General features: G+C 44.9%; 1 protein-coding gene across 3 annotated transcripts in view; it reads right to left on the reverse strand.

Annotated features, from left to right (window-relative positions):
* Positions 1 to 544: 544 nt before the first annotated feature.
* The window catches only part of RNF152 (ring finger protein 152), a 72,973-nt gene continuing 51,676 nt past the window's right edge, over positions 545 to 21,841 (reverse strand). For 2 of the 3 annotated variants that reach the window (XM_042910613.1, XM_042910611.1), the window contains exon 2: positions 545 to 1,889. In XM_042910613.1, the coding sequence (XP_042766547.1) occupies positions 1,134 to 1,745 (612 nt within the window). In that variant the 5' untranslated portion in view covers positions 1,746 to 1,889 and the 3' untranslated portion in view covers positions 545 to 1,133. Of the gene's footprint in view, positions 1,890 to 14,785; positions 14,844 to 21,841 lie in introns of those variants that run through there. The other variant, XM_042910612.1, reaches the window with a different exon arrangement.

A 21,841-nucleotide genomic window follows, 5' to 3' on the forward strand; every position in this document is an offset into this window, starting at 1 on the left:
AAGTAATCATGGACCGTCTGTTAAAATGCCAGTCTAGGTTTGGCATCGATGGACAACACTCGTATCTATTACGATACCTCCAAATCGGGAGAAGAGACAGAATCCCTTCTGTTACTCGCCATTCGTGCCTCACAGGATACAGGACTTGAATGCATAGAAGAGGATCAAACGTTGGAAGTGACATGCGAGTAACACTTCACTGTGTGGGTCCCGGTGCTCAAGAGGGGGCCACCGTTTCAGACCCTGGACTCAGGCCCACAAAGTCTTACTCCCGGGATTCTTCTGAAAAGATTCAAAACCTGAGGTAAATCAAACGACACACACACGCACACACACAAATACGCAATATTTACATTTAAAATCCTTATTTCGTGAGATGGCTTGAGAAAAATTGGCATACAGGGTTCCTGTGGGATTAGGCATTTCTCATGATTACTCAGTTTATTGCTCCCCTGTTGGGCTTTCCGTTTAATAAACACATAGCGAGCTCTAATTACAAGGGAAGGAAACTGAAGGTACGTAACAAAACACGACACGCTGGAAACACTTGTTCAGACATTTTCTTCGAAAAACGACTGTCCACTTCACTTATTTTAATGTGGGTGCCGTTCCAAAAGTATAAAAAGCCTTAGCAACTGAAGGAAGGCTGGGTTTCCGTTAAAAAGGGGAAAGAAACCGGCGCTGCATGTTGCCGCTGGATTTTTACATGGATTCTCAGGTTTAATTCTACTGTATACATAGCATCTTGGTTTTAATCTACCACATTTAGAGAAGATCACATTGTATGCACTTGCACGGTTTAACGTCTAAGTAGAATACGTCTGTCTATCTTGTAACATGATTTTGAAAAATCATAAATTACAGTCCATTTAATAAACGATTATGAGGATGCATGCAATCGTCTTCGAAGCTGTTGCCGCCAATGCTCAGAATGATTTGCCTGGCGTGTCGTTGAGACCTCGCATCTACCCTTCGTGTCTGTCTGCGGTTCATCAAGCGGCAGGCCCAGAGGCCAGCGCTCGGCACCAAACGATCAGCGTCGTCCCCCCATCTCCTCACTGCGACCCCATCACCAACACCTGCTCAACCCCCAGTTGGCACCCACGAGAGACTTCCTTCCCTTGCAGCCCCGTTCAGCCACAGGATATCACAGTGAAGCGCTTAGAAATGCAAGACATGTTGTGCAGCACGATGCCCAGAAGGAAGACGAGGACGCAGGCCACCAGGATCACAGTGCACACCCCGGACCAGGTGGAGCTTTTCACCACGCCCCGCCGGTCCGGCTCCTCCTCCGCCGCCTCCTGGGGAGCCCCACCTTGCAGGGGCTGCTGTTCTGCCGGGATGGTCACCACGGTGACGGACTTCTGCTGGCTCCCAGGCAGCAGGCGGCAGCCCATGTCTCCAGGCAGCAGCGCTCGCTCCTTGGCGATGGGCAGGGGCAGCATGTAGCACCCATTGCTGGGAAGTTTGATGAAGACCGGGGTGTGCTCGGACGCGTGCGGGATGGCGATGACCGCGAGGACCTCGGGGTCGTCGGGCAGCTGCGACACGGAGAAGCCCGGGGGCAGCTTGGTGATGCCCCGGCACCAGGGGCACCTCACGTCCTTCTGGCTCGTCCTCATCTGCTGGAGGCACACCGAGCAGCAGGTGTGTTTGCAATCCAGCAACTTGGGCCTTCGCCGGGGGCTGTAGTAATTGAAACAGATCTGACATTCCAGCAAGGAATCTTGGGAGAGCGTCTCCATGGTGGGCTGGGCGCGGGAAGGCCAAGGCCAAGGGGAAGGAGCGTGTTCTCAGAGTCCAGAACCCCCACGCCTTCCTTGTCGTCTTGCCAAAGTCGTGAGATCAGGTAGCTCACAGGCACAGGGCATGCTCAGGCGTGTTCATTTCTGGAGGAAACAAACAAACAAAATGCACAAAAGTTAATGACTTCAAACAAGCCGAGATGGTCAGCACATCGATGGACTTGTGCACCACCATTCAGACGTTTTGACGCTGGGTCAAAAGTGTAAAAATTTCCCACTCGTGAGGCTACGGGATTCCCGCTTGTAACGTCCAATGGAAGGTAAATGAGTTGTCTGGGTGGCTTCTTACGGTAAATCCTTGGCTCATTTCTAAAGGGAACACCTTCGTGGCCGTGGATGCTGCCCCATGTGTTTGATAAAGGGGGAGTCTTGATCCTGTTCTGTGTATTTCTGTGGACCCTGGGTGGTTCTTCTAAAATACACTGGAGACATTCTCCTGTTTTCGGCAAGTTTCTAGCATTTCCTAAAAGTCAAGGTCTTTCCTTAGACCCTCTGGTCTTCTTTTCCTGACACTACTTACCCTACTGTAAGTATTCATTGCTAGATTCAGGCAACTTCCCAAACCTAGGGACTCCATGTAACTAGCTCGCTCATTTTATACAGGCTAGAACTATTCCTCTCTCATAGGAAATTAAAACGATGCCTCCAAAGCAGCACACACAGGCATCTGTTATTTTTTTCCCACCAAATCATTGAAACAAAGTAATTCTTGTCATCTGGTTTTAAAGGAGACAAAAACAGAACAAAACCCCAAACCCACGGCAACAAAAACCAGCAGTAGCATCGCACCTTCAGGCAGCGGCATCACAAACGCACATAAAGACCACTTGTATCTTTCAGTCAGTTCTAATTTCATTACTGTTTAGGCTTGCATCCGGCAACGGGACCCCAAGCAAATACTATTAACTCGCCAGTCGTAACCAAGTATTAAGTAGTGAAAGGCTGTCAGAGAAGATGGTAGGCAGCCCCCCACCATAAAACATTAACAGCAAAAACAGGGTTAGCCTCCTGGTCTCAAAAGGAGGCAGAGCAACTTAACCCGGGTTTGAAGAACCCGCTAGCGTGCCAGTGTTTCAATGAAGGCTGCCCAACCCTGTTTCCTGTTGAAAGCATCCAAATTACGCGTCTCTGGATGGAGTCACGGTGACTCTGGAAGGAACGACCCAACCACTATTGCAGAAATAACTGCTAGTCCAAGAACCCCATCTGCCCCCAGAGCCACGAGCTAATGACACGGAAAAGCTCCTGCACGTGCTTCTTAAAAAGCAAACCTTTTTCTAACTTCCTTTGTGAAATTAAGAGGGTACTCCTTGCCAACAACATGATTGGTTAAAAATCAAAACTAAAAATGCAGAAAAAGCTGAAAGTAAATAATCACTGGCAAAAATTCACAGCGACAGTCAAAAAGAGCGACGTATCGTAAAACATTTTAGCTGTAGTGAGAGTGCCTAAATGCAATTATTGAAAGTCAGATAGAGTAACGGCATTCAGGAAGTTCGTATCATAATCAACTGCGTCTTTATCCACTGATTCAAGAAATGTTTACTGAATAATGGAAATTTGCTAAGGGTAGGCCTTAAGTGTTGTCACCGGAAAAAAGATATATATTAGGTGATTGACAGGTTAATCAGTTAGATGGGGGTCTTTTCACAATGTGTATGTGTAGCAAATCACCACCATGCACACCTTAAATATCTTACAGTTTTGTCAATCATACCTCAATAAAGCTGAAAAAAGTAAAAGTAAAAAAATAAATATCTATAGAGCATCTATCATGCACAAAGCACAATGCTAGTAGCCTACTGTAGGATATAAGGATAATTCAGATCCAAATCCTACTCTTAAGCAATTTAAGGTTACGTATGAATAAAAACATGAATAGATTTCCTCTCCCACTCATTTATTCATTCAAATCATTATTGAACATCTAACACATGTGAAGCATTATGGTATTTGTCTTTGTCCCTTGTAACTAAGACCTTATCACTGCCCATAAGAGATTCCCAGCCTAGAGATAACCATTTATGTATGTAAACAGTCGTAATATAAATACAAAGTGATGCACGCCCTAGGGGAGCTGGAGGAATCAGGAATGGCTCAATGAAAAATCTGGATTATAGAGAGGATATTTAGGCATGGAAAATCAGGGGACAGTTTATTTTCAGTGTGAGCAAAGGAAAGAGTGTGTGCAATTACAGAGTTATTTCTCAACCTGCAGCAACTGGCTAGAGGACTTTTTTCCTAATACTACAGTAACTTAAAAATGCCCACTCTGATTAGTCGGCAATCAAAAAAAACAAAATCTTGCCATTTGCAACTACGTGGATGGAACCAGAGGGTATTATGCTAAGCGAAATTAGTCAGAGAAAGACAAATATCATATGACTTCACTCATATGAGGAATTTAAAATACAAAACAGATGAACACAAAGGAAGGGAAGCAAAACTAATATAAAAACAGGGAGCAGGACAAAACAAGAGACTCTTAAATATACAGAACAAACAGAGGCTTGCTGGAGGGGTTGTGGGGGGCGGGGGAAGGGCTAAATCGGTAAGAGGCATTAAGGAATCTACTCCTGAAATCATTGTTGCACCAGATGCTAACTACCTTGGATGCAAATTAAAAAATTAATTAGGGGCACCTGGGTGGCTCAGTCGGTTTGAGTGTCTGACTTCAGCTCAGGTCATGATCTCGCGGTCTGAGTTCGAGCTCCCCGTCAGGCTCTGTGCTGACAGCTCAGAGCCTGGAGCCTGCTTCGGATTCTGTGTCTCTCCCTCTCTCTGCCCCTCCCATGCTAATGCTCTGTCTCTCTCTGTCTCTCAATAATAAGTAAATGTTAAAAATTATTTTTTAATTAATTAACTACTTTAAAAAAAATCCCCACCCTGGGGTGCCTGGGTCTGTTAAATGTCCGACTTCGACTCAGGTCCCGATCTCCCAGTTGGTGGGTTTGAGCCCCATGTCAGGGTCTGCACTGACAGTGTGGAGCCTGCTTGGGATTCTATCTCCCTTTCTCTCTGCCCCTCCTCCACTGGCGCTCTCTAAATTTTTTTTAAAAAGCCCACTCTAAGAGTTTTATAGTTTTAGCTGTTATGTTTAGGTCTCAGATATAGATGCCTTTGAAAGAAACAGAATGCACACAGAACCTGCAAGCACCCTCCCACTGGCCCAGCTGGGGAGCACAGTCCTGCAGGGAGAGGAGAGGGGAGCGTGAGCACAGCCACGCGCAAACCACAGACCACAGACCACAGACCGTGGACAGCCTGGAGCACCAGACCAAGGATGTGGGACTTTGTAGCGGGCAGTGGGAAAACACCAGAGGGTTATGAGTCTGAGAGTGATTCATTAGGTAGTCATATTCAGGATAGATTGGAAAGACCTGCTGGGAAGCTATTATAACATTAGACAAGAGGTAATGAGTAGTTGAAGGAAACAGTGGCAATTAGGATGAAGAGATGAGAAGTGCCGAGTGGTTCTAGAGAAGCCGGTGGGGAGCTGGCCGCGTATGGCAATGCAGGGCTGTGGTGGGAGAAGTCACAAGTGAAGTTTGAGAGGAGGGTGGCATCCTTAAGAAAAACAGGGATCCGAGAGAATGACCATGAGTTCTGTTTGGGCCCTATTCCACTTGAGTGCGGGGAAGATATACAAAATAAATTTTTCAGGAAGATATGAAAGAGTCAAAAATAAATAAATAAGTAAAGCTGAGGCATGCCTGGGTGGGTGGCTCAGTCAGTTGAGCAGCCAACTCTTGATTTTGGCTCAGGTCCTGATCCCAGGACTGTGGGATCGAGCCCTGGGGTGGGCTCCGTGTGGAACGTGGGGCCTGCTTAAGATTCTCTCTGCCCTTCTCCTCCTTTCGCGTGCTCTAAAATAAAAAACCATAATCATAATCATAATCAAATCTTTTTTTAAAGGCTGAAAATGTGGGGCTGATATTGCAGACAAGGGTCAGGCTTAGACCTCAGAGACCCAGCTGATGGCCACAGAGAAGAACTGTCATCCAGAGACAACAGAACAGAACAGAACAGAGAGATACCCTTGGGGAACACATAGCTAAGTCTGATCAAAAGGAAGAATTGGGACAGAAGTAGAAGGAAACCCATCAACATATCCCAGCATGTATTGCCGGCGAAAAAGAGGTCTGAGCAGCACAAGGTTATGGAGAGGGGACCTTAGGCGTTGGTGACCGCAAAGGCATCAGTACTTTTGAGAGCGTTTTCAGGGCAGTATCAGGGGCATACTGGACTCTGCAGGGTGCTAGTGTGTGAGTACTGGAGTCCCTTATGAGACGACGGTGTGAAGCGAGGGGGCAAGCTAGTAGCTTGGAGGGAGAGGAATCAAGAGACACTTTGCTTTGAGAACAGAGAGCACAGGAGGCAGGAGGACTCCAAGCCGGGCGGTCTGTGCTGTGCTGTCCAACACAGGGAGCACCAGCCACAGGTGCAGGTGAAGGTAGTGTGTGGCATCACCAAGGGGCACGTCCACGGGCTGCTGCAGTGGGGGGTGAGGGAGGCAAATCCCCACCATGTTAGCAGTTAGGGTAGAATGTGCTAATCTCATACACAAGGTACTAAATTTGTTTTTTCTTTGCGTGCACACGTGAGCAGGGGAGGGGCAGAGAGGGAGGGAGAGAACCCCAAGCAGGCTCCACGCTGTCGGCGCAGAACGGGATGAGGGGCTCGAACTTACGAACCGTGAGATCGTGACCTGAGCCGAAACCAAGAGCCAGATGCTTAACAGACAGGGCCACCCAGGCGTCCCGTGAATTTATTTTTTTTCTTAAAGAACAAAAACAAGACACAGGGTTTGCTGGTGAACCTTGGCAAATGCTCTTATCTCTTCTTACCGTTAAAGCCCATGGACAGAGCTAAGGTCACAGTATTACAGACCACAGGGAGATGTGAATGTGTGCGCATGCAAAGGACTGACGGCTTTGAGCTATGGTGACAGAAATGACAACATCGGGGAGGGGTATGAGGAAAAGCACAGATTCCTGCAATTTTGTGAATTTGGAGACAGCTTTGCTTAACCATGGCCTTTAGGACAACCACCTTCAATATACATGGAGCTGGAACAAAAAGGTTTTCTTGACACCAAAATGAAAACAGTGACCACCAATTTATTAACCTTCCTTCTTGCCAAATTATTTACCTTACTTCCATATAAAAACGTGGGAAGCAGCTTAGCAGAGGAGGAAGGACAGGGGCTTTGGCCTCAAGGAATCCTGGGTCAAATCCTTGCCCTATCACTATCAGCTGTGACATGAGAGCAGGTCATTTAACCTCTGGAAGCCTGCTTCCTCACTGACTAATGAGTTAAGACGGAGGTGTAGCTGAAGATCAAGTGAGTTGAAAGAGCTCGAGTACTGTGAAGGGTGCTGGTGCTCTCTCTCTGCCCCCTGACCCCAGATGCCTTCCAGTGCTGCGTGCCATCTGCCCAGAGAGCGCTTCCTGACTCTCAGAGAGCTGCCATTTTGAACAGCTTGGGAGGAGGCATGCCAGTGTTCGTGTTGGTAGTGCCCCAAGACCTGCCACACCATCATTTTTCAACAAAACCAACATGTAATTTTATTCATGAATTTATGTTCCAAGTAATGTTCACCTAATTGGTGTTGAGCTCCCTTAAAATTAGATTATACCACTGGATTTCCAACACTATCCAAGGAAGGCTAGGCCCTACAATGTAGGCTGAGCACAAGAACAGAATGGGGAAACAGTTCCAATTTACATGCCCAGCCACTCAAGCCATTTTGAAGGCCGCATCTCTGATTTATACATGGATTTGCCCTATGGTAGGCCAGCCTGTCTGCATTCCAGTGTATTTTCTGCAGCATAATTAGTAATAATGATGATTAGTTAGGTAAAGAGAAGAAAATTTATGAGGCTATGGACCGAAGCTAATGGCGAATCATCCCATTTCCCTTTCTTCAGAAACTGGAAAGGTGTGAGTCGACTACAGAAGAAAGGGAATGGAAACGAGGCCCACATAAGCTGGAAAATAAAATCAGAGTTCCTGGCCAAATGCATCACACACAAAGCACACACTGGAGGAAGCTTTAGAAACTGGGGTTTGATGTTTATTTCCTTAAAGGAGCAAGATACACACTCAAATAAGACACTCATTACACTTAAAAGGAAAGTGCACTTTAGTGGAATGCGTTCAAACAGGTGTATATGGAAATATCCTGGAAGAATTTTTTTTTAACTTTTCCTTTTTTTAATTTTTTTAAAATGTTTTTATTTTATTTTTGAGAGAGAGAGAGAGAGAGAGAGAGAGAAAGCAAGAGTGGGGGAAGGACACAGAGAGAGGGAGACACAGAATCCGAAGCAGGCTCCAGGCTCTGAGCTGTCAGCACAGAGCCTGATGCGGGGCTCGAACCCACGAGCCGTGAGATCATGACCTGAGCCGAAGTTGGACGCTCAACCGACAGAGCCACCCAGGCGCCCCAACTAGAACAATTTTTAAACGTCACTACCATTTATTTTGAAAGACTCTAAAGATCAAAAATCAGATCACAAAAAGAGGAATAGCAGCTAAAGGTGAACATTCTCAAGAAAATTATGACTTATAAGATAGAACTTATTTTCAAACATATTTTCATAAAACAGTACTTAGTTTCATAAATGATGTCAGCAGTACAATATACAGATCAAAGGCCTTGAATAGTCATCGAATGCAATACTAGCTCATGCCCTGGTTTAAAATACTTTTAAAAATGAATTGAGATTTGTGTAAATAGAGGGAGGTGCAATTTGGGGTGGGGGTGGGGATGCCCAAAACTAAAGGGTTGTGTATGTTGCTGTCGTCTGGGGGCAGTGGATAGCTGATGCTTTACAACATTGATCCATCCATTTTCACAAAATAAAATTTCCTCATTTTTAAAAACAGCTGTATAATTTTAAGCACCTTTATAAAAGGTGTGGGTATGATAAAGCCCTACCATGAATTTAGTGGGTGGTAAAATAGCAAAGGTCTCCAATACTGAATTTTTATAGTCCCAGTTGCTGTTAGAAGTTCAGGTATATAAGGATAAATAAGCCGATGAAGTAAGTAATGCAGATAGTTTTATTCTGCTTGCACTCTTAAGACTCTTCATTCATTCTGATTTAGATTTGTGGCTGTGACATGGGACGCCTGGGGGGTTCAGTCAGTTAAGCGTCCGACTTCAGCTTAGGTCATGATCTTGGACTTTGTGAGTTCCAGCTCTGCATCCGGCTCTGTGCTAATGGCTCAGAGCCTGGAGCCTGCTTTGGATTCTACGTCTCCCTCTCTCTCTGCCCCTCCCCCACTCGCATTCTGTCTCTCTCTCTCTCTCAAAAAGACAAATAAACATGAAAAAAAATGTTCAGGTTTGTGGCCGTGACATTAATTGGGAAGCCTCCCTCAGAACTGTGGCATGAACTGACAGTGATTACATCTGGCTGACCTTGAGCTGTCCCATCTGATGAACTCCATGAGGACCTTAAATTCAATGGTTATGCTGAAAAAAAGTCAAAGTCAAAGATTAAACTAGACACTGTCCTGCTTCGCTTACTCTTTTGAAAGAGCATGTCTTTCTGATGCAGATAATTCACTTCATTCTTTGAGAAAATGTAAGTATTTGAAATGGGATTAAATAAAATAAATACAATTCCATTTAATTTGGTATTTCAGCTGGCAAGACCACTTAGTTACATTGGATCTTCACAAACACTCTCATCAGGGGCAAGAATGGGAATGGCCTGGTGGTGACAGATGTGTCACTGACTTTTCGTCCTCTGACAGCCGAGAGCAATCCTTTCAGGACACAGTTGCCCAATACATGCAGACTCCCACTGGTGTAACTATCTCTGATTTAATGGAGAAGGCAGTGGATTCTGGGACTCTGACAAATTTTAGATGAGAACTCCATCAACCCAAACTCAAATATCTTCATTGCTTCCTCCTCTGACCATCCTTGGTCTGCTGTATTTAACGATGTAAGGAATCTAGAAAGTGAACACTGTCACTTATGAGTCTTGGGTGACCAGAAGGATGCAGCAGGGAATGATGTGGAGCCAGACTGGTCTGGGTGGCAGAGGTAGGCAGGGTGGGCCAGAGGTACCGTGGCTAGGCAGGCAGATGGCAGCAGGTTAGCCAGAATGCCGGGGTCAGCCCCTGGACTGCTGCAGTCCACATGGACCAGGCCACGGGACAGATGCCAGTTCTGTCCTCTGAAAATGCACACAACCAAGCAGCTGAGATGGAACCACAGTCTGCAGAGATGTTGTTCACCCTGGCACATCTCATTTACGCAGAAGTTAGAAGAAAGATGAACGAATCTGACCCATCCATCATCCGGCAATGCGTATTTAAAATCAAAGTATATTGGAATCAAAACATTTTAGGAAGTAAAGCCAAATTTCAGAATGGCCATGAGTGATAATAACCATTGGTTTTTGTTTCTTCCCATTGCTATCAAACACTCATTGATTGCTCTTAGGGGTCAGGAGGTGAGGATTTTAGCTCTAATTCTACCCTAATCAGATGGGTTACCTTAAGCAAGTCAGCTCTCCACGAGCTGCAGTGTTTTCACCTAAGAGGGCACTAGACTAGATGATCCCCAAAGTACCTTCTAGCAAACCTAGTTCTACCACCTGAACACACTCACACTGCTGGGTTTCCAATGGCCTGACAGAGTTATCAGGCTGTTTATTCTGTGCTTATAATACCTGACAGATAATTTGTAAATATCATGTTAATGATCTTGTAAGAATGCACATCTAAGTGAGAGAGCGGCCATCTCAATAACTGGGAGGCAACTTATGTTAGAAATTTCTTCTTTTGTGCCTCTGCTTTAACGAATGAGTCTAACTAGAGCTAACACGCTAACAGAAACAACCACAACTTCAATTTGTAGCAACAATCCAAAGAATAACCATCTTATGTCTCATCAATAACCTTCTTAGATAAGTAAGATACCGCTATTACCCAAACTTGCTATTGGGTGAAGGTGGGCCCCAGCTTTCCCTTGAAAAGAATTCTGCACAGCTGTCCCCCTCACACAGAGGCTAACGCTGGCATAAATCAGACACTCTGCCTCACCTTTGCTTGTTCTGATCACCAAGTAATGGTCAAGGAAAAGTTGCAGACACTCATAAACACAGAGAAGAGATATAAAGACCTGTCATGGGATTCCCCAGGCTCCCTGGAGAGAAGGGATAATAAAAGATGCCATCAGACAGACAGGCAGGCAGAACAAAGGGAAAATGATCAATTACCCCAACTCCTAGAATTCTGAGTACAGCTGAAGGAACCGACAAGTCAGGCATACAAGTAAAGCCAAAGAAATGAAAAACAAACAAAAATCTGAAGCCTTCTCAATGGCTGGTCATCTACTAAGGCAAAACATTTCAGCAAATATTTATTGGGAACCCAGCGTGTACCAAGCATTACCCAAGGCACTGGGACACTATGGCAAACTAGAACCTTTGCCCTCAAGGAGCCTGGATGTGCACCTGAGGGAGAGAGATCCACAGGGGTGGGGGGGGAGGGCAGACAGAGCACTGAAAGGAGCTGCTTATCAAGTGATCGTAGTGTTCAACGGATCATGCACAGGGCTTAGACAGAACTACCAAACAAAGAACTATCACTACCTGTTAGTGATAGTGTTAGATAGATAGTGATAGATAGATAGATAGATAGATAGCGATAGTGTTAGATATTGTTAGAGCCAGAGAGGCTGCTGGAACTGAAGAAGGAGGCTACCAGCTGGCCCTCTGTTCTTTCTACTCCAATGACACTGGAGAACAGAAGAGTCAGAGGGAAGGACACCAACATTTCCTTTTAGGATTAAGCATCACATCAGATTCATGTGGGCATCACCCCAGACAGCAGTGTGGGCTCCGAGCCTCCAAGCCTCAAGAGAAGCAGGGATTTGAGGTGGCACCTCAAGGCAGTTTAGAGACAGCCTATTAGGTCATCACTGGGGGAGGAGGGTCTGAGCGCTTAGAGTTGTGCATTAAGGACCAAGAGGCTCTAAGTAGGCAAGCTCCTTGGAGAGCCAAGGCCCCTCTCTGCTGTGGGTCCCCACGGCCCCTGCTCTTCTCATGCGGGGTACAGGGGATCCCTGAAGGCCCCAGACAGACTTCCTATGTATATATTTCCATCTCCAAAATGTGAGTCACACATGTGCATTGCATGCTTCTTTTCTTGCCCAACCACCAATGCCAGCACAAACTGAAGCCTTCAGGCAATTTGTTTTTCAAAGTGTTCCCAATACATTTTATCTATATCAGGGACCCACAACCTTCTTCTATAAGGAGGTAGATAGGTGGGGCGCCTGGGTGGCTCAGTTGGTTAAGCGTTTACTTCGGCTCAGGTCATGATCTCACAGTTCGTGGGTTCAAGCCCTGCCTTAGGCTCTGCACTGACAGCTCGGAGCCTGGAGCCTGCTTCGGATTCTGTGTCTCCCTCTCTCTCTGCCCCTCCGCTGCTCACGCTCTGTCTCTGTCTCTCAAAAAATGAATAAACATTAAAAAAAAAAAAAAGAGGTAGGTAGGTATCTAAGGCTTTTAGGCTTTGTGGGTCATACAGGCTCATTCACAAATCCTGAACTCTGCAGTCAAGGTTGTGGAAGCAGTCAGAGACAACAGACAAGGAACAGTGCCTTTATAAAAACAGGCTGAAGCTGGATTTGGCCAACAGGCCATGGTTTGCTGACCCCAGATCTCCATCATTCCTCCTCAGCCCTGCCCTTCATCCCCTAAACTCAGTATATTACTCCACAGACACCCATCCTCGCGTCAGCTTCCTGCTCTAACATTCGTTGTCTCACCTCGTTCCTGTCAAGCTACAGAAGGCAAAATATTTTCATAGTTATTCAGGGGAGACAATAAGAAAACATCAGCTTTATAGAAGCAATGCCTTTTCAAATGACTGTTCGCAAAAACAGGAAGAAAGAGAGGTGAGCAAAGAATACAATTTCCATCAGTCACCCGTCCCAACAAGTACTAAGACCACTCATGAGAGCATAAAGGTAGGGTTGCAGACTTCCTTCACACTTAGAAATACAGATCTAGTACTTCAACAAAATGGGCAAGAACTCTAGAATTCATCGTGACCGCTCCAGATTAAAGATGACCCCTAACTGGATGGAACTCCAGAGACACGATGGTAATGCCACTTGACTGTCTAACTGTGGACACAATCCTCCGTTCGTCTCCACAGGTACGGCAGGCCAAGAAATAGCTGGACAAATTGATTTTTTATTTTTATTTTTTATAAAAATTTTTTATGTTTATTTACTTTTGAGAGAGAGACAGAGTGTGAGCGGGGGGAGGGGCAGAGAGAGAGGGAGACACAGAATCCTAAGCAGGCTCCAGGCTCCGAGCTGTCAGCAGCACAGAGCCCGATGCGGGGTCTGAACCCACGAACGGTGAGATCAGGACCTGAGCCGAAGTCGGATATTCAACCGACTGAGCCACCTAGGCACCCCTTAACAAATTTAGATCTGGCTGGGTGAATCTCAGCTTTACGCTGTAGCATCTTATGGTTGTTCACCTTTATCAAGAAGGAACATTGGGTAAATTTCCCAGACACACAAAGAATTCCTTCCAGGTGCCACGGAACATGTATGATGATGACAGCTCCACTCATCTGAGGTGCCCTAAGGCTAGAAAGGGTGCAGGACAGGAAAGTCTTGGCTCAACCAAAAAAAAAAAAGTAAAAAAATCTAACTATTGGGACTCATCTACTTTTACATATTTAAAAAATATATATTTCTTAAATTTCTTCAGATTACCCAGAAAGCATTCTATATTAAACATTTGGAAGGTTCAGCACATGAAAAACCTGGTGGGTTTATGGCTATCTCTTTAAATAAATCTATTCAGAAGCCATTCATAAGATTATTCTCTTTGAGCAGAGTGCGTTTATGGCTGCGGTCTCTCTACCCTGCCGTCAATTTCGATGATTCATGGCATAAGTTAAGTCTCAAACCGAAGTTGCTAAGGATTCCTAAAGGCATCGGCAACTAAACGAAACCCAGGAAGCAGCATGGGGGGGTGGGGGGACGGGGGGAGTCAGCTGTCAGCCTGCGTGCTACACTTCTGCTTTTTCTGACATTCAGCTGCAGCAATTCAATGAGACTTGATTTTCCACTTAAGCAAGGTAGGAAGAAAAAAGTACACCCCTCCCCCAAACTGGATATTGAATGGTAGTGCAACCAAATGCCACCGATCATTAACCCATCCTTCCCAACCAAACAAGAAATCCAAAAGATTTCTCCTTTGCTTTCTTAGATTTATTTCTACGTCAACACTGAAGTAATATTTGACAATAAAGTGCACGTATTTCAAGCGTGCAGTTCAAGGAGTTTTGACAACTGTACACAGCTGCGTGACCACTACGCCAGTCAAGCTCTTTCCGTCACCCCAGACGGTCCCTTTGTGCCTCAGTCCATCCCCCCGCCCCCATCCCTGCTCCATCTTTGACTTTGTTTCCAAATTTAAAAGCTGATCTGTAGGTGTAGGTTTAGGGGGAGTGGTAATATTCTGAGCGTACTTTCAGATGACCTAGGACCGTGCTTTGGGGAAGAAGGTGTTGAATCAGCTTCCTATTCCCCAGAGACAACCATAGAGTAGCAAACAGTACTCTGAAGGCACACGCTGAGTACAAGGCAGTACAAGGCACTCTTCTGGGTTTGGGGGACCCAAAGAGAAAAAGATGGGTCCCTTCCCACAACGATGACCATGCGAATAACCGCAGCGCAGTGTGGTCTGGGCTTACGGTAGGGGATCGGATGGCAAGGGAAGCAGCAGCACCTGTGTCTGTCTGGGGACGCCCGGGAAGCTTTTTCAGGAAAAGGTGGCATTTTAACTTCAAGGATGAGGACACAGCATACGCGACAGCACCGAGTCCTAGACGAGGCAGTACCAGCAGTTAGGAGCAGTGATCAGAACCTGTGGCCTCCAGCGGTACCCAAATTATGTCTGTAAAAGGTGATAATGACAGCACCTACCTCAGAGGTTACTCAGATTAACGCATGTAAAACACTTAGAACAGCGCCTGACACCCTGGTGGCCCCTCCTGGCATGACGACTATCTGATGAGGATGACAAGAGGAGGCCTAAACAGAGCCCGAAAGACGGGGAGGCGGTGTGGTCTGAGCAGTATGTTGACCAATCGGTCACTTAAGCACAGCCCTTCCCTCCTCCATGCTCCGAGCCCAACAGAAAGGCAGATAAAGAAACAGGTGGGACTGAAAATACAGCCTTGGCTACACTCAAGCGAGACTGGAGGAAGCGGGCTGGGCCCCAAAGCCAAAATGGCACTTCCTGTTTCTTTGCATTCTGGTCCCGGAACACAGCAGCTGTCCCTGCAGGCTGGGAAGGGCCAGGTCACTAGGTGGCAGTAGGAACAGAGACCAAAACATGCCCCCAAAGGGGGCAAATAAGTCAGCGAGAGAGGGAGGGGAAGAGGAAGGGAATGGGGAAGGAAAGAAAGCAAACCACAGCGGGGGGCCCTTCCCCTCCTCCTTCCAAATCCTCAGCAAGGGGTGCCGAGAAAGGCCCAGTGGCAGGCAGGAGGCGCACATCTTATTCTATGGAATTCTATTCCATTCCAAGGAATGGAAACATGGCTGCTCCCCTTCCTGTTACTCAGAGTTTGCATTTTATCCCGTGAGTGACAGGGCTGGTGAAGACTTCACTGCAGAGGAATATCACAATCATAACTGCATTGCCTTTTTTTCTTTTTAACCATTTTAAAGTATATAACTCAGTGGCATTCAGTGCAGTCATAATGGTGGGTAACCATCATCACTGTTTCCAGAACTTTCCCATCATCCCAAACAGAAACTCTTATAGGGGCCAAGGGTTGGCCACCCCAAGATGGGCCACTTTGACATGAAGAAGATTATTATGAGTTAAAAGCAATCCGGGGGCGCCTGAGTGGCTCAGTCAGTTGACTCAAGAGTCGTCTGACTCTTGGTTTCAGCTCAGGTCATGATCCCACTGGTTCACGGGATCGAGTCCCACGTCGGGCTCCACACTGAGAGAGCAAAGTCTGCTTGGGATTCTTTCTCTCCATCTCTCTCTCTGCCTCTCCCCTGCTCACTTTCTCTCTCTCTCTCTCAAAATAAATAAGTACACTTAAAAACAAAACCAAACAATCCAAACCCAACAGATTCAGGAAATGCTCTTCACCTCCCTGTCGATTGCCTGCTTGTACCAAGAAGAGAGCTGTTAACAGAGTCCTCTTTACCTAAGAAACTTATCTCCTTATCAGAGCAACCTTTGTGTTGCAAACATCTCCTCTACCTCCCCACTAATGGTCTTTCTTCTAGGTCTAATAGGAATTTCTTCCTCCCTGACACTCTGTACTCTAGAACAGTAACCCCCCACTTCCCCTTCCCCACAGCCCCTGGTAACCTCTGTGCTGCTTTTGTTTCTCAATGAATTTGCCTATTCGAGGTGCTTCATACAAGTGGAATCGTATCGCTGTCCATTTGTGTTTGGCCTATGTCACTAGGCATGTTTTCAAGGTTCACCCATGTTGTGACACGTTCTCAGAGTTTCATTCCTTTTAATGGCTGAGTAATATTCCGTCGTGCATTAGTTGGTACAGCTCCTTGGGCAGCAGTTTGGGGAATGAATTGGGAGGGGTTCAAGTGAAGGGGGTGGTCATGACTGGAAGGCAGTCAGGGGGGATGGAGGGAAGGGGGAAGAGCAATTGAAGAGGACTTGAGGCTGCTGAGAATTAGACAGAGAGGAGAGGGAGTGTCAGGCAGCCCTCCCGCTCAACTGTAGACCCCAACAGTTAAAACCAGAAATAGACAAGACAGCTGAACTCATGCTCTAGCTGAAATCCACTGTGTTCATTTCTTACCACATTTTCTTGAGGCACCGACCAAGCTGTCTCACAATGACTGTAACATTCTAATCGCCAGGCCAGAAAAGCCCAGATAGCAAGGTAATGTCTAGAAGACCACACCCCACATGCCTCCTTCCCTGCCTGAGATCACGTGCTGAATACATACCAACCCCCACCTGTGATCATAGCTCCCTGCCTGCTCTCTTGCGCATATCTTCCTGAACTTCTCCTATAAAGTCCCAATGGACATCTTGCCGGCCTAGAGGTCAATTGTTATGGCTTGAGCCTGCTGCCTCCCCAGGCTGATAGCACCTGAAATACATTTCTCCCTTTCTCTTTTCCAAACCCTCATCTCGTGAGTTATTGGCTTCTCTCGCAACAAGTTTATCCAAATTTGCTTGGCAACAGTGTTGGCCAACCCAGCCAGGAGCTACGCTTTTGATCCGTCTGGCCCCCTTGAGTTCCCCAAGATGAGCGGCTGACCACAGCAGCACCAGGGCTCATGCATACGTTTCCGAGTTAGTGACTATGATAAGACCATTTGGTAACACAGAGTGGGGGAGGGAAAGATCCCCAGGTTTCTGGTTCAGCCTACTGGATAGAGGTCAGACTTCTGAGGAGGGCTGCTTCTTGAAATGTGGCACAGGGTCTGAGGGTTACAGAAATGGCCAATACATTGTGAATTTTGAAAATTTTTAACTGCTCAAGTTATGACTTCTATGTGAAATTTAGACAACCACTGGGAAACCAGCATTACTGCATAATTTTATTTATATGAAGTTATATTTCACAAGTCAATTATTAGACAATGAAGAAATGGGTATTTTCATTAGTGGGTCTTCTAGAAAAAACAGGGGAGAAGAGACTGAACCACAAATGTCTAACTTCACAAAGATTAAAACTTAGCAGTATTCAAATTCTTCTCTCTGAAAAGGCACAGTAAAATACTTGTATGAGGTTCTATGGTGCCGGGCTAGAGTGGTTTATTAGGTCACCACATTGTCCAATAACAACTGTCACCAGGCTCCAAGCCATTTTTTGCCTTGTAAATTCCTTTCTCTCTAAACCCTGGCTTGATTACCAACTCCGTGCAAGGAAATGCTCAGATTCACCATCTCTCTCTTGCTTATTCAGTTTTGAGTTCCCCCCTCCTCTTCAAACAGACACATCTTTACAGATTACTAAAGCTTGCCAAGCCCAGTAGACGGTATACAGCGGGCACTCATTTATGAAATAACACCCAGATAATGGGGCGCCTGGGTGGCTCAGTCGGTTAAGCGTCTGACTTCGGCTCAGGTCGCGATCTCACGGTCCGCGGGTTCGAGCCCCGCGTCGGGCTCTGGGCTGACGGCTCAGAGCCTGGAGCCTGCTTCCGATTCTGTGTTTCCCTCTCTCTCTGCCCCTCCCCCGTTCATGCTGTGTCTCTCTCTGTCTGAAAAATAAATAAACGTTAAAAAAAAAAATTTAAATAAAAAAAGAAATAACACCCAGATAAAAGAGCACACCTGCCCCTCACTCTCTTATTATCTCGATAAGAAGACTATTCAACTTCCCCAGGGAGCTGGGCAGCTCAGTTGGTTAAGCATCTGACTCTTGATTTCAGCTCAGGTCATGATCAAACGGTTCGTGGGTTTGAGCCCCGAATGGGGCTTTGCACTGACAGTGCGGAACCTGCTTGGGATTCTGTCCCCCTCTCTCTCTGCCCCTCCCCTGCGTGTACTCTTTTTCTCTCTCTTTCAAAATAAATAAATAAACTTAAAAAAAAAAAAAAGGATATTCAAGCAGCCCCAAACTAAAATGTGAGGTTATGGATTATCCAAATTTTTACAGCCAAGACCACACACAAAGTATTTAAGCTTCAAGGGGGAAAAAAAAAATCAAGCAATCATGCTTACCCTGCTCTCACCAAGTACCCCTGAAGCAAAAAGACACTGTAAAAATACAATTTCTGAGTTTGTTAGAAGGCGGTGATTCATGTTATCAAAAAACTTTACATGTAAATGACTTCTATAAAAAAATATTTTCTTGTTAAATGTTAAAGCTTAAAGATCAAATAGGAAATTTAGTTCCAAAACATTTTCTTAATTATGTAACCTTTTCAGAATGTGAATACATATTCTAAATATAGTATGTACTTGTAAGGATATATATGTGTCATGATCTATAAGAATATTTATGTATAGGCTACATAAAAATCCGATTCATTTTTTTTGAAACTCAAAGACACAATTCCTAATTCTTAAACTAGTTTTATTACAGAGTTATTGTAATTATTACAATAATTAAAATCAAATTATTGTAATAATTATTACAATAATAAAATCAAATATATTCAATTTTAGGGGAAGTAAAATATTGTCACATTTTTAAACTATTGACAGTCACTTAAACATCTGAATTCATCAGTAATGATCAGCACAATAATTTTTAACTAATGCAAAAGGATACTTTTTGGTTGGGATAAAATCATTCTGTAGTAAAGTCTTCACTGTTACTCACAACATGGATATTTAATTTTTGCTTTAAGTATACATGTATATACATATTACCTATAAAACTACTTAAAGCATAAAAATATCAATTGATCGAGCCTTACAGTACACAATATTTGTCCTAAGCTAGTAGTTCAGTTACAGTAATCAATGTCTTATTTAGGGAAAAGTGCTATCCTAGTTCACGAAGACAAAAATATTTCCCAAGTAGCCATGTACTACCCTATTAAATTAAGCCTGTTTAATCTACCAATTAACTTCCTGAGTTTCAGTTTTCATATCCCTTGTGGAAAAAAATTCTCATACTTACCTTTCTCAGAATAGTCACAAAATAGATCTAAAAGCAATGTTGATTTTTTTTTCTATTAACCAAAGTCCACTTTTGAATTTAAAACACAGCGAGATAGCAATAATAGGAGTAAAAACAACAAATACAAATTTCAATGAAAATAGATGTCTCACAAACCATTAGCTGATGTAGGTCATGGGAATCAGATTATATCGGTTTATTGAGACAGCCAGTCTATTTCAGAAAATAATTCTCTAATGCTCTCAAATTACTGAGTAACTTAAAATAAAACAAGGTTGAATCTAACCTACATTGAAAGGGGCAAGAGGTAGCAAAGCCTCAAAGAAATTCCAATCTAAGGTGATGCACAGCACACCCTTCCCACCCCCCTCCCCCCTCCTCCTACCTCTCCCACTGCCCCTCTACCCCCACCCTGGCAGCTGCAATCCAGTCCCAGTGCCCACAGGAACTCCCGTCCTTCACTTTAACTGTCGCAATCCCTGTGTCTTCCCGTCAATGGAATATCAATGAAACCACAGAACCACAGACTCACACACAAATACATGTTCCTGAGGAAGTGATTCTAGAGCTAACATCACTGAACTCGAGGCCCAGGCTGTTAGTCTCATCTGTTTGTTTTCCTTTAGCTGATGGGAAACAGTCTAGGGCTCTCAAGGCCAAAGGGACTATGCATTTTTTAAATGCCATCCATCCCTGAAGCTGGATTACAATAAGCAGATAAAGAGACAGAAACGTCATGACAACAATTTGCACAGATTTTTCTTTCTGCCCATCAATCCAGAATGGGGCAATCAATACATCATCCAGGCCACCCTTCCCAATATAACCTGATTGCCATTTGCATTGAACAAAAATTCATCCACGAGATGAAGCATCATATACACTGGGAACACCAAGTCCTTTTATTATGGGTGCGGTTAGCAAAAGACTAATGCAAAACTGCTTTATTCCACAAATCAGCAAGTCGTCATTCGTGCAATCAGCCGTCCAGGGAATTACTGAGCACCTACCACCACCAGGCTCTGGAGCAACTGATGCGGCCCTTGATTGCTTAACCAAGTCCTTGTCACGCTCTGGCTTGAAATCCACCCTCCAGCCACTCACTCTGAGCCACTTGTACTTCTGTAAAAGCAACGTGCCTCTCTTGCCTCCAAGGCCCCGTACACACATCGTTCTCTTAGCTTAGAATGCCATCCCCTTCTCTGGCCTGGAAAAATCCAGCCCAGATGTCCACCACTCATTCCAAGATAGCATCTCTTACCCCTCTAGCTGGGTTAGGCGCCACTCCTACGTTCTCATATTCTGTTTACTTGTGTCTCCCCCGTTGGAAAGAGTTCCTTCAGGGCAGGAACCTACTTACATCCTGTGTTTGACCAACTGAGGGGTTCAAAGGACTCCTGTTTACCTGCATCTCCCCAAAGCAGAATGAATACCTGAGAACAGGGATCTGGCCTGTCCTGTATCCTTTCCTTAGTACAAAGGCAATGACCGCCATCCAGTAAGAGCTCAATAAATGCTTACGGACTAAATGAAAACTAACTGAAATCAGGCCACTTTTGAAAAATTAAGGACATACGGTCACCAGTATTTGTAGGGAATTCAGAAATCATGAACATGGTTAAGATTCATGCATTAACAGCATGCTTTCATTTACTTCTTCCTAGAATGGTAAGCTAAAGGAAGGGATTACTGTGTTGGTTACCAAACTTAGATGTTAAACTAATACTTCTATAAAATCATTTCCCATGCCTCGTAATGTCCACTGACCCCTGAATAAATCAGTGCTTGGGAGTGTGGTACCAGTGCAAAAACTCCAGGACTGATTGTGATGTCAACTAAGGTTTGAGAGCCACTGATCATTCCTCTCACTAAAAAGGGCTCTTAACAATCCATCCCACACCAGGCACACTCACACACTGCTCTTGGGAGAACACATCAGCAGGAGGGGCAGGTGCCGTTATCTGACAAAGCTCTGTGTGATTTACATTTACCTGTTGACCTAGTAATTCCTAGGTAATTACATTTACCTGTTGACCTAGCTTAGTGAGCTAAGTACTCACTCTGAAAATACACCTCCATTACTACAAAATAAAACAATTCACAAGGTAATTCATTTCACCATTATTTGTAACAGCCTTATGCTGGGGGGGTGGGGGGGAGGGAGAAATTTAAATTCCCATTCACAGAAGCTAATTGGTTTCTATCCACTCAGTTGGAGTAGCATGGTATGTGGTCATACAGAAGACTGTGGAAGATGCTATGAATGACTTTGGAATGACAACCTGGTTATACTATGTGGAAGGAAAAAAACAAAGCAAGGTGAAAGAAAGAAGGCGAATAAGAAGATATATTTGCTTATTTTTATGGAAATAAACAGAGAACAAACCAATTAATGTAAATG

Source organism: Panthera leo, chromosome D3, assembly GCF_018350215.1.
Source record: "Panthera leo isolate Ple1 chromosome D3, P.leo_Ple1_pat1.1, whole genome shotgun sequence".
NCBI lineage: Eukaryota > Metazoa > Chordata > Mammalia > Carnivora > Felidae > Panthera > Panthera leo.